The 13,497-nt window shown below is 38.3% G+C and overlaps 2 protein-coding genes across 9 annotated transcripts in view; one reads left to right on the top strand and one right to left on the bottom strand.

Moving 5' to 3' along the window:
* LOC116696082 (AP-1 complex subunit sigma-2) overlaps window positions 1-2,459 on the bottom strand; it is a 33,908-nt gene extending 31,449 nt beyond the window's left edge. For all 8 annotated transcript variants that reach the window (XR_004333613.1, XR_004333614.1, XR_004333615.1 and 5 more), the window contains exons 1-2: window positions 2,344-2,459; window positions 1,443-1,621 (exon numbers count right to left, since the gene is read on the bottom strand). Coding sequence is in view for 5 of the 8 variants with exons in the window: in XM_032526804.1 (XP_032382695.1) it covers window positions 1,443-1,621 (179 nt within the window). In the remaining 3 variants the exon portion in view is untranslated. The remainder of the gene's footprint in view (window positions 1-1,442; window positions 1,622-2,343) is intronic.
* A 632-nt stretch (window positions 2,460-3,091) lies between these two features.
* On the top strand, window positions 3,092-9,640 carry LOC116696075 (retinoschisin). Its single transcript, XM_032526794.1, has 6 exons — window positions 3,092-3,280; window positions 3,628-3,653; window positions 3,739-3,976; window positions 6,758-6,899; window positions 6,993-7,188; window positions 9,187-9,640. Exons 1-6 carry the CDS (start codon window positions 3,226-3,228, stop codon window positions 9,337-9,339), a joined length of 810 nt encoding a protein of 269 aa, XP_032382685.1. The 5' UTR covers window positions 3,092-3,225; the 3' UTR covers window positions 9,340-9,640.
* Window positions 9,641-13,497: the final 3,857 nt, after the last annotated feature.

The raw sequence follows: 13,497 nt of genomic DNA, 5'->3' as shown, positions 1-13,497 counted from the left end.
CTTTTATTTTAATGTTTTTTCTTTTGTTCAAATAAACTATTAAACTAAACTAAACTAAACTAAACTTGCGTATATCGTGCACCCCTACTGCTCAGTGCCATCGGATGCAAGGCACAGCCAGGCTCAACACAAAGGCGTCCCTTCACTTGTTAAGTTGTCGGGGCCCTTCTACCGGAGCTGAGTCCCAGAGCAGCCCGGCGGCAGGGCACGAGGAGGTTAACGGCTCAAACCTGTCAAAGCTATCATTTGCTTCTTAATGTTGCATGTGGCCACCTGATGACAAAGTTAGATCCTTTTTTAAACATGGATTTGCTCTCAGTGCATTTCTTTGCACAATGTTGTGTTTAGAGTTATGTTGTCTGATTCACAAAAGGCAGGGAGCTCAGAGCATTTCTTTCTGAAGGCAATTTGCTTTGGCAAATATATCAGCGAGTGGGGCTGCACCGTCGGTGGATTCAGCCTTGTCTCTCATCCCAGATTGATTTTTTGACACATGGTCAGATGGAATGCAGTACATATTTTGAGGATTTGAATTTGTTGTAGTTGAAAATGCCAAAAAATTCTCTGCTTCCAGATTCTCAAATGTGATGATTTCCTGCCTATCTTTGTCATATGTGATAGAAAACTAAATATATTTGACTTTTGGACTGCTGCTAGAATATAATTGAAATGTTAGTGTGAAATGCGTTAGTTGCTACGCTTGACTAGAACTGTGTCCTCCAGAACCCATCTTTCCAAATCCTATATTTTCAAATGTCTGTGGCCCTTCACATCTCCTTAAAAATCACAACACATCTCAACTAATATTGAATACTGTTCTCTATTCTTGGACCTCTTTCCCTTCACCTTCAGCAAAGGTATTGCTCATGTTTGGCACATAATTAATATATAAACAATCAAACAGATGTAACCAACAACTCTCTTTTGACATGTGAGTAGGTAGGACACTCTATAGCTACACATACCTAATGGAGAACAGATATATTCTGACAACTGTAGTACAACTAGATCCAAAGGGAGCAGTCCTAATCTTACTTACTTTTACTTTTATGCCTTCATAGGATGCAAAACGAGTCCATTGAATTGTTGTAGACACATGAAAAACTATTAATGTGTTTGTTGTACAATGATGCAAAGTCACTGACACGTCAACACCTCAAGTGCTATGTTTGCCTGTCCGTGTTGGGTCACCGGGTTCACCAATCATCCGCCTGCTTGTCTGTTGGCAGGGCAACAAGATATAAAGAAGCACGATTAACGCTCTCTCTCATTGTAGTCGGAGTCAGTCCTGATGCCTTTGTCACTTTGATAACACTTTCTCCTGCCTCTCCGACTGAGCCGTGTCTATGAATGACAGGTCTATGAATTGCCCAGGGAAGTGTGAAATATTCTTTTCAACCACAGAGCACTTTGTCCATAAACAAGTCCCAACTCATACCCACCTCTTATATACAATCTTGAGGTCTCTCCACTCCAGAAAGCTGCACATTTTGGGCTTTCGAGCCAGGACCGTCTGCACCAGCTCTCTGGTGATCTTCTTTTTCTCCCTATCAGACAGAGGCACGTACCACTTCTGGAGCCTGAGCTTGCCTTGTCGACTAAACAGAAGCATGAACTGCATCTGAAATGAAGAGAGGACAGACAGACAGACAGACAGACAGACAGACAGACAGACAGACAGAGGAGCTGTGAAACACAAGGAGAGATAAAGGAGTGGGTGCTTCCACAGAAAGAGGCAAAAAGCATTCAAAGAGACACATCTAACCACTCAGAATGTGAAACCGGATGTAACCTAGATATCAAGAGCCAGTCTGATTCTTAACTAAAGCCAAATTGAGGAAATTATTACTGCATGACATGTGGGAGGGGCTCAATAAATTAGCAATTTACAAGACAAATTACATTTTAATCAGGTCAACCAAACTAAAAAAAAAAAAACACGATTCATGTAATAATCTCATGTCAATGACATACCGGTAGCTAGTTAGTTATTAAGCTAGCATATGTTAAAGATAAACTGCGCACCATTTAACTTCACGTTCATTCAGCCTCAACAGTTTACCAGAGACGTTTTAATTCAAGATACATTTTTTTTTTTAAATGACATGAGACTGCCATTGCCATAAACAGCTAAAACGCCAGTTATCTCCAGTTATACCAAAAACATGACTAAAACCATCATCTCGTCTTCAGCGTTACCGTTACCAACACAACCGAACGGAAGTCGCGTTCCCACCGTTACTCAGCGGTTAGCGTCGGGCTGCTCAGCCACCGCCGAGCCGGTTTTAAATACCTCATATTTTAGTTGAAAAGGTCAAATTATACCCGTTAAAAACTACTTACCTTGAATAACAACACTGTACTCCCCTCTGGAGAAATGAACTACCCAGCGCCACCCTGAAACATACACAGCCAGTCGGCATCAGGCTGCTGATTGGCCAATGACGCGCTCACACCGTTGTTCATTGGCTAACATTGCTTTACATTCTCCGCCTATCCTAACGTTTAACTCGATATCACGGATGTGATTGGCTTGATGTGATTGGCTTGATTTGATATGTCAAAAAAAAATATTAAAAAAAAATAATATATAATATACATATATATATATATAAACATCAATCAAACCGCAAGGAACCGGATGGTTGAAGGCAGAATAACCCACCAGGAGTGAAATTTAGAAGTGGTAAGTGTAGGGCTTTAGATGCCTATAAGTATGTTTGAACAAGGCTGTTTCCCAAAATGTACCCAAAAAAGTACACTTACACTGTAAAGAGGCACATGTCACCTGATATTCTTTTAAGTTCATTGGGGGGAATTTTGACTTTTTACCTTTTTTTAATCAGATGGTGACAGGTGAGGTACAGACAGGAAACATAGGACACTAGGACATCCCGTTGGAAATTGTAACACAGGCTCATCTGTGATTGTTGTGAGTCATTGCCTAGAGCGTCTAACATGTCATCTGTGTATTCAAGCACATGAGCAGGTTATAACCACAGGTGATTGCATTGTCCTGGAAGACACCACTGCCATGAAGAGTGATTCATGAAGTGATGGTATCGCCACAGGTGCAGGACCACAATAGACAAGCCTAAGAAGGCATCTAAGGGCCAATAAAAGTATTAGATAAGGCCATTACAGGCCTGTGGATTACAGTAATCCCATCTACCATAGCTTTGGGTATCACACACTCATCGCATTCCAGCACAGCTGAAGAGGAAGATGGAGGTCACTGCTCGATGTGCTGCTCTGCTGTTCCTCCTGCTTCTATCTCAGGGTAAGTCACTGTGCACCTGCATGAGGGACATTAAATCATAATGCTCTCTGTCTGCCCTAAAAAAACTGGAACATAGGCTGCTCAGTGTCTGCCTTGGTTGTAGTGTCTTTTTTTTAGCCATGTTCACAGTGGTCAGTGAACAACACAATTGTTATGATTGGGAAAAGTCATTATTTTTTGTCTGTATTTTGTGTTTTTTCTCAAGTTTCTTCTGGTCACATATACACAAATCATGCAGACTAATTAGAGATGTTTGTCACGTTCACCGTGAATGTACCTGCAAAGGTTCCTTTGTGTTAATAAGTATTAATTGAGTTATTTATTCACTCTGCTTCTCCGTTTCACAGCCCTGATCGCTGTCCACTCACAGGAGGTAAGAGTCTACTAATAAACCCCCTGGAAGAAGTTTGAGGTGTGATTTGAACCTCTTGTTTAACTCGTCCACGTGTCTCCTTCAGGAGGACGAGGCTGTCCCGGAGGACGAGGCTGTCCCGGAGGACGAGGCTGTCCCGGAGGAGGAGCTCCAGGAGGAGGACCAGCAGGTGATCGAGACATGGACATCAAACACAAAAGCCTGCACCTGTGACTGTGAGTCTGCTGAGTCACCGACACCCCCCCCCACTGTCATCCCACCTGTCCTGCCGACCTCACTGCTGCCTCCGCCACCTCAGGCTCGCCCACTCAACTGCATGCCAGGTGAGGACTCCACCCGGTCAACACCACCTGTGTGGACATGTAGTTGAATGCTGTTATAAACCAGGCCCGTACGTTTAAAAAGGTGATAAATGGGGACATGATGATTTCAGAAAAAAGGGTTTTTCCACAGTAAGTTATGCTTATGGGGAATGTGCATACACAACAAACAAAAAATTGAATATATACAGAAACAGATGTAAACAAATAGCTGTTTAACATGAGAAAAAAAAGGCTCGAGGGATTGAGTGCAGAATGTGCAAAAATATGTATACTATAATCCAATCCAATCCAATCCAATCCACTTTATTTGTATAGCACATTTTACAAACACAAAGTTACCAAAGTGCTGCACAGAAAACTCAAACATACAAAACAATTAATGTAAAATATTGTAAAAACAAAATAAGAGCATCTGGTTTAAAAAGATAAAAAAATAGATAAAAATAATAAATACTAAAATACAATAAAACAATAAGAGCCATCAGAGGACAACACCACTCACATGGAGTTAAAAGCCAAAGAATAATAATGTGTCTTAAGACATAATTATAATATAATAAAGTTTTTTTGTAGAGCACCTTTAACCCTCCTGTTGTCCTCGGGTCAATTTGACCCATTTTCAAAAAGTTCCTATACAAGAAATTTGGGTTTCTTTCAACCAAATTGTCACACACAAAATAACGTGGATAGTTCCATAGAACTTTTTGTGTTTTTACCAGTAAAATAATTGATCAGTTCGTTACTTTCATTAAATTTGTGTGTTATAGTCAATTTTATAGCATTTGGAAAAAAAAAAATTTAAAAGAAAGAAGAAAAAAGCTTCAAAAGCCCAGAAGAAATTGACAAAAACATCATAGAGTGACAAAACATTTGGGAAAAAGTGACTAAAGCATCGGGGGGAAACGACAAAAGTGTCGAAAAACGACCAAAACGTTAAAAGTTTGACCTAGAAAAACAAAACGTTGCAGGACAACACAAGGGTTAAAAACAATAGTTTACAAAGCGCCTTGACAGAAGCACACACAGCTCAATACACACACGCACATACACACATCCTTGTAATAGTGAAAATGGAAGATGGGACATGTAAAACAACAAATGAATGAGAAAAATGAAATGAACAGATGATAGGGTAAAAATACAAGAAAAGAAAAAAAACATGACATGAAAGCAAGACTAAAAAGTGGGTTTTAAGAAGTGATTTGTGGCCGGGTTGACTCAGTTGGTGGACCAGGCGCACATTTACACCGAGGTTTATTCCTCAACGCGGAGGTCCAGGGTCCGAGTCCGACCTGTGACGATTTCCTGCATGTCCTGGGACCTAGCTGTAATCTCCATTAAAGGCGGAAAAGCCCCCAAAAACGATGAAGTGATTTAAAAGAAGTCAGAGATTCACCAAGCCTTATCCAGCTTGTTCCGAAGCCGAGGTGTCCAGGTGGAGAAGGCACTCGACTCTGGAGCCGTTAGAAGGGCCCTACTCGAGGATCTGAGGCTGCCACAGGCTCGTATGGGGTCAGCATTTCTGTGATGTAGTCTGGGACCAGACCCTGATGAGCTTTATAAAATCAGTAAAATCTTAAAATGCATTCTAAAACAGACAGGGAGCCAGTTATGTGAAGCTTGGAGTGGAGTGATGTAATGCCGTCTCCTCAAACCAGGATGCACATTGTGTGAAGGACAATGACGTATTAGGGAACATCACACAAGTGAAGATTGATGGTGGGCAGCATTGCATCCTGGGGATTTTTTAGCTGTCTTGGGCACACAGAGCTGGTGTTATGGATCACACAGCTGATGGGAGCTGACACTCAATCTAGCCTTGGCTGAGTCTCTGCATCTCTGCAGCGGCGCACAATCCCCATCTACTCTGATCTTGCCCACTTTAAACCGTGTTCTTATGTAAAGGCTGGGCTCTGTCACAGAGACGATGCCAGTTTGGGTTGAAGAAATGACCAACTGTGGGGGAAGAGGCCTGGAATGGCAAACGCTGTGAGATAATCTCATTACCTGTGCGGGAACGTGATGAGCAGATTAGGGAGCCCAAAATAGGTTGTTCCCTTCACCTACCCGCATGTCACCGGGCATGGCAGCACACATCAGATGACTTCCCTATCATCGTCTTCCACCGTATCACGCAACCCTTCGGCCAATCAGAGCTCAGTGTGAACTCCATCACCACGAACAGGAAGGCTGCTCAGATTAGAGAATAAAATCATCAAACCATAGAAATGTTACTTGGACATTAAACTGTGTATTAGACCCGGGTGTGGCTTTTGAGGCTGATTTTGGACATCCAGGCTTCTGCTTTTAGTTGCTTTACATGTCTTTTGATATCTTTTTTTCTTTTCCCTTGTCCCGATCTGTTTGTCAAATTGTTTTTTTCATTTCTAAAGTTGCTTCCTTTTCTGGATTGATTTCTTTGTCTTTGTGCCTCGATGAAAAAGAACATGGATGGTTTCACAAGTAAAATGAATGATAAATTCACTACTTTTATTGATTTTTTTTGGTTATTTTATTCAGTTTTATAGCATTTGGAAAAAACAATTTAACTTCAACATATGTTCCTCTGACATTACACTATTCGTCAAAATAATTCCTAATTCCTGCTTGGTATTTTAGAGTTAGATGCAATTTTAAATAAATGATTGGTTTAAAATGAGTTGGTGTTAGTGGTGAACCCAAGGGTTAATAATATCAGTTCAAAGTCTCTTCATTTATTAAGAATCCTACGTATGAGAAGCTTTTGATGCCACAGTGACCCGTGCGTCTGCCCCCCCACAGAATGCCCCTACCACCAAGCTCTGGGCTTTGAATCTGGATCTGTGACATCAGAGCAGATCAGCTGCTCCAATCAGGACCAGTACACGGGATGGTACTCCTCATGGATGCCCAGCAACGGTCGCCTCAACAACCAAGGCTTTGGGTTTGTCATGACAACCTTGTTCTTCTTATTGCTCCTTATAGTGTATATACTGTACTACATACATGTACAAGCCTGTGTGTTGATTTTCGTCAGGTGTGCGTGGCTCTCCAAGTTTAACGACCTGCATCAGTGGATCCAGATCGACCTGATGGAGGTGGGTGTGGTGTCTGGGATCCTCAGCCAGGGCCGCTGCGACGCCGATGAGTGGATTACTAAGTACAGCATCCAGTACCGCACTGTGGAAACTCTCAACTGGATCTACTACAAAGACCAGACCGGAAACAACAGGGTGAGCACACCAAAAAGTAGTCAGTCGGGTTTTTTTGGTTTTTTTTAATCTCTTACATAGTATAAATAAATGAAACAAATTGGTTTGTGAATCTTGTCAGAGTTAATTAATACAGTATGACTTGTCATTGTTAACAGCAGTTACAGTAAATAGGACCATATATATATATATATATACAGTATATATATAAATGTGAGAATGATAGTCTCTGTGGCAATCTATTAAATGGCAGCACACACACACACACGCACGCACGCACGCACGCACGTACGCACGCACACACACACACACACACACACACACACACACACACGCACACACACTAAGGGAATACAGCCAGTGGTGGAAGAAGTATTTATATCCTTTAAGTTAAAGCACTAATACCACACTGTAAAAATACTCGGTTACGAGTAAAAGTCTAGCACTGAAAATGTTACCTAAGTTGTAAGAATCATCAGGAAAATGTACTTAAAGTATTTAAAGTAAAAGTACTCAATGCAGAAAAATCCCTACTAAGTGTTAATGTTCTAATCATGTAGCTGTACATGTAGGCCTGCATATTGTTGGGTAGTTTAATTTATAATAACACATACTTTATAAACTACATGTGCACATACTGTACGTGCCTAAATCTTAATTTGTAAAGTAACTAGTAACTAAAGCTGTCAGATTAATGTGGTGGAGGAAAAATTAAAACATTACTTCTCTCTGAAATAGTCGAGTAAAAGTAGAAAGTGGCATGAAAAGAAAAGTCTCAAGTAAAGTACAAGTACCTGGAATTTGTACTTGATTACAATACTTGAGTAACTGAGATCAATGTCCCAAGTCGCCACACACAAAGCATTTCAGCATCAGAGTTAGTGCAACATAAAAAATAAAAACAAGTTTTATAATAAGTTGAAAGCTGTTGATTTAAATCAAGCATACGTTCACCATACAGACTCCGTCAGCTTTAACGTCCCCCCCGCTAGCACTTACATGCTGAATTAAATCATTTCACCTCAAAACTGGGACTCAACATACGATGATACCAGCGTGTATTTGGAAATGAAATAAACTAATGACAATGCCATATGCTATAGGGCTAGCGACACAGCGAGCTTAGCATGGCGTTTTTTGGAATGTGGACCAGAGCTGAAATGATAGATATATTAAGTAACTATAGATATTGACCAACTAACTAAAATCTGAATTTCTTTGGTTCCAGATTCTCTGTTTCCTGCTTTTCTGTTATCTCTGGAGATTGGACTCTTTGAAAAAAGTCACTTTTGTCTTAAAGAAATTAGATCAAATGAATAATTGATTAATCAAGAACATAATAACTAATGAAAATTATATTTAGTTTCAGCCGTAACCTGGACTTTTGTTTTCACTTCTGCTTGACTTCGTCCAGTCATTTTACAAATGAAAGTCATGGCACAGTCATGAGCACGGAATATCTAATGGATGGAAAGACATACTAAATAAATATCAAAAAAAATATCAAAACAAGTTAGAGATCCAATCAATCTTATAAGCCTAAGAACATCATATGGGATCCACATGTTTATATACTGTACATATAATAAACTAGATAGGAAATTCATTTCTGCTCTTGAATGGTGCAAACATGGCAGGGGTGGCAGTAGCTAAGCCTGTAGGGAGTTGGGTTGGGAACCAGAGGGTTGTTGGTTTAAGTCCCCGTATGGACCGAAGAATGAAGTGTGGATCGGTAGCTGGAGAGATGCCACTTCACCTCCTGGGCACAGCCAAGTGCCCTTGAGCAAGGCACCGTACCCCCCTAACCGCGTGTATGCAGTTATTACTAACAAACAGAGTGTAAATTGTAACTTCCCCACTGTGGATCAATAAAAGTACAATTTATTATAACATGTGTTTCCTGTCTTGGTCTAACCATTTCCTCACGGAGTAAATTGATCCAAAAGAAAAATGAAGTGAAGACATGATGATTAAGTGATCTAGTGAATCTTTACATGCGGTCTACTTTCTACTCTTCAGGTCTTCTATGGGAACTCTGACCGCACCTCCATGGTCCAGAACCTGCTGCGCCCACCCATCGTAGCTCGCTACATCCGCCTGTTGCCGCTGGGCTGGCACACCCGCATCGCCATAAGGATGGAGCTGCTGATGTGCATGAACAAGTGTTCCTGATGTGGGCTCAGCCTGCTGTTTAACCACTGTCCATCCTTCCCCTGCCAACCTGCCGCTTGCCAAAAGGGGGACATCGGTCCAGCACTAAAAAGATCCATCATGTCACTTTGTTACAACCTTCCTCTCTGTAATGAGGCTCAAAGCAAACTAAGTTTGGGAAGGTGGACATGTTTGATGCACTATTTATTTGTCTTCAAGTCTGTAAGAAGTAATTGTTTCAATATGTAAATAGGACTTTTTTGGGCACATACAGAGTTTAAAAATGCAATTTAAAGACCTGTTCTTCAATAAAGCTACTGGATTAAAAAAAAAAGAGGTTTGTTTAGTTATTCATACACTTTCACACACTTACAAAGAAAATTCTTCAGGTAAAGATTCAAATCAAATTAGTTTGTTTTATTTGAGATTTACTGTTACATAACATGAATATTCTAAAATTTGTAAGCATTCATTTGTGGGTTTATGCTCTCATGTACAGTAAATGCTCTGTTTAAAAAAAGCAGATTAACACTGACTATGCTACTAATTTGTGTCTGTAACAAAATCACAAATGCAATACTTGATTTCATTTTAACAGTTGATGAACATCTCCTGTTATAAATCTTACCAAACAAGTAGTCACACATCAGTATTAATATAATACACGGTGCTTATTCAGCAAAACAGTAATCCAAAGAGAGAAATGTATTGTGTCAAGTACAGAGTGTGCACGGTCCTTACAGATGCACGATACACAATACGATACGGTCATGTTTTGGACAGAGTGTTTTATGTGTAAGCCTCCGGCTCTGTGTTCAGTCTTCACACACTGTGCACATGATGAACATGAAGTGAGGAAGAATTTACAGAGTCAGGGCAATATTGCTGAGCCATACAGTCTCTTCAAAGTGCATCATTTAAAAGCTTAGGATTTATTTCTGCCAAGCTACTTTCATGGCACCTTATCCCAGACGGAAAACACTGTTACAGTACAGAGCATCTGTCCCCACACCTGGTTCTGTATTAAGATTTTTTATAAGCTGGTCCAAAGTGGGTCAGTATTTGCAATGAGATAAAAATACACTACAGTGATTGATTGAAGTCATGAGCGGTTACATGGAAAAACTTAAGAGTAGCTGAAATAATTTGACCTGACTTGTTAGGTGTTGCGATTGAGGGTGTGTGAAAAGCAACGGATGTATGGTTCCAATAGTTAGCTCAACTTAACCAATAAACAGTTCGCGAGAGCAAAAGTAATTAACAAATTGTGAAAAAGCTAAAAAAATAAATGGATAAACAGTAAAAATAGTTGACTAAAAGTATTGTGGAAATAGTTGAAATTGCTACCAGGAATAGATAAATAGTTAAATTATCTTGCTAAAAGTAGCCTAATAATAAATGGTTGAATTAGTAAGCAAAAACAGAAATAGCAGTGAATGAACAGTTGATGATTGACTAAACAGTGGAAATGGTTAGCTAAAAGTAATGGGTAAATAGTTATGTTAGCATAAAGTTAGTAAGTTAGTAATGGATAGCTGTTTGAAATAGTTAGCTAAAAGTAGGCTAATGAACACATGGTTAAAATAATAATTTAAATGTCGGCCTAATGGGTTAACAGTTGAAACAATTAGCTAAAGTAAAATAAGAACAGTTGAGTTAGCTAAAGTAATGGATAAACAGTTGAAATAGTTAGCTAAAGTAATGGATAAACAGTTGAAATAGTTAGCTAAAGTAATGGATAAACAGTTGAAATAGTTAGCTAAAGTAATGGATAAACAGTTGAAATAGTTAGCTAAAGTAATGGATACACAGTTGAAATAGTTAGCTAAAGTAATGGATAAACAGTTGAAATAGTTAGGTAAAGTAATGGATAAACAGTTGAAATAGTTAGCTAAAGTAATGGATACACAGTGGAAATAGTTAGCTAAAGTAATGGATACACAGTGGAAATAGTTAGCTAAAGTAATGAATGAACAGTTGAGTAAGCATGAAGTTAGTAAGTTAGTAATGGACAGATGTTTGAAATAGTTAGCTAAAAGTAGGCTAATGAATACATGGTTGAATGATAATTTAAAAGTTGGCCTTATGGGTTAACAGTTGAAATAGTTAGCTAAAGTAATGGATAAACAGTGGAAATAGTTAGCTAAAGTATGTATAAACAGTGGAAAAGTTAGCTAAGTAATGGATAACAGTTGAAATAGTTAGCTAATAATGATAAACAGTTTGAAATAGTTAGCTAAAGTATGGATAAACAGTTGAAATAGTTAGCTAAAGTAATGGATAACAGTTGAAATAGTTAGCTAAAGTAAGATAAACAGTTGAAATAGTTAGGTAAGTAATGGATAACAGTTGAAATAGTAGCTAAAGTAATGGATACACAGTGGAAATAGTTAGCTAAAGTAATGGATACACAGTGGAAATAGTTAGCTAAAGTAATGAAGACAGTTGAGTAAGCATGAAGTTAGTAGTTAGTAATGGACAGATGTTTGAAATAGTTAGCTAAAAGTAGGCTAATGAATACATGGTTGAATGATAATTTAAAAGTTGGCCTTATGGTTTAACAGTTGAATAGTTAGCTAAAGTATATGATAACATGGAAATAGTTAGCTAAAGTAATGGATAAACAGTGGAATAGTTAGCTAATAATGGATAAACAGTTGAAATAGTAGCTAAAGTAATGGGTACACGTGGAAATAGTTAGCTAAAGTAATGGATACCAGTTGAAATAGTTAGCTAAAGTAATGGGTAACACAGTTGAAATAGTTCGCTACAGTAAATGATAAACAGTTGAAATAGTTAGCTAAAGTAATGGGTAAACAGTTGAAATAGTTAGCTAAAGTAACATATACATGTTTGAAATAGTTAGCTAAAGATTGGGAACCACTGCACTTGTACACCCAGAATGGCTTTTGTGTAAAAATTACTTTCTAACAATGATTAGGGGAATAAAACTTGCAAAAATGGTTTATAAATCACATTTTCAGAGCCGTTGAACTTTATATAATAGTTTGGATATATTCATACATGTATTAAACAGATAGAAACAAACAAGTAGAACCACTTGGACGTTGCTTATGTAAAATCTTTAAGTAAGAAATTGGCAACAGACAGACTTCCTTGAATCCTGGTAGCGAGGGACGTTATCAGAGTGAATCACATCCTTCAGTATCAACGTTATCCTTTGTTATCGACTGGATCCTTGAAGTTTGCAGGGCTAAGTATTAAGATTTGAACTGCTGTATGATTCATCCATAAGGGTGCTTCAACACATTTACATAAATAAACATTTCAGTAAATAATTTTAGATTACATTGCTACCAAAAGGATCGTCGGTATAGTCTGTACAAGGACCAATTATTATGTGTTCTATTTGTAATGATTTAGGTGCAAACATGTTTTTTATTGTATAATATATTGTTCAAAAGATATTTGAAAATGAAGATTAAACTAACATGGTTAACTGTTGGTTCATGGTCAGAAAACAGTAGATGCAGTGCTTCATTATCTCCTACAGAGGGAGAAATAGGTTAGGGGTTTTGTCAGTTTATGGCACCATAGTGTCTAAAATGGCTGCTTTACAAAAGACATAAAACCTAAATATCCTAATAAAAGAACAAATAGATCTAAGCTTTAAAGATTGTCAGTGCCAACTCGGAAAAATTGCATTGCAGCTATATTTTCAACGTCAAGACTGCTTTGACTTGCAGTTGCACATCTGAGCATCTGTAACCAGTATGACAGACACATTCAAAAGAAAGACGGCTTGGAAGAAGAGTTACAATCCTGGGTGAGATGAACACACTGTAAAGTTACTGACATTACCAATCTCCATTGTAACAACTGATAAAACTTGCTTTGTTTAGAATGCCTTAAATAGTCTTAAGGAAATACTATGCAGTAAAATGTACTATATTTCTATATTGAATAGAAACAAAAATACTTACACTTAAAATCTACACTTTATCTATCCATTTATATATATATATATATATTTGTAATTTGTAATATATTTACTTTATAATACAAATTATAATCAGAATTACAGAAGTAATAATATAAAGACTATCAAACATGGAAGCTTTAAAAAAAATGGAGACAAGCAGTGTTTCAAATTAAACGTTTGGTATCTGTGTGTTCATGTGTGTGTGTGTGTGTGTGTGTGTGTGTGTGTGTGTGTGT

Source organism: Etheostoma spectabile, chromosome 9 (assembly GCF_008692095.1).
Source record: "Etheostoma spectabile isolate EspeVRDwgs_2016 chromosome 9, UIUC_Espe_1.0, whole genome shotgun sequence".
NCBI lineage: Eukaryota > Metazoa > Chordata > Actinopteri > Perciformes > Percidae > Etheostoma > Etheostoma spectabile.
Note: the sequence above shows the minus strand (reverse complement) of the source record. Positions and strands in the feature narration are given on the sequence as shown.

What these genes read in the sequence shown, in the direction of transcription:
- LOC116696075 (XM_032526794.1), top strand. Translation starts at nt 3,226, where the DNA reads ATGGAGGTCACTGCTCGATGTGCTGCTCTGCTGTTCCTCCTGCTTCTA. An exon ending in CCTCCTGCTTCTATCTCAGG is followed by an intron (nt 3,281 to 3,627) that starts GTAAGTCACTGT and finishes TCCGTTTCACAG; the next exon opens with CCCTGATCGCTGTCCACTCA. An exon ending in CTCAACAACCAAGGCTTTGG is followed by an intron (nt 6,900 to 6,992) that starts GTTTGTCATGAC and finishes GATTTTCGTCAG; the next exon opens with GTGTGCGTGGCTCTCCAAGT.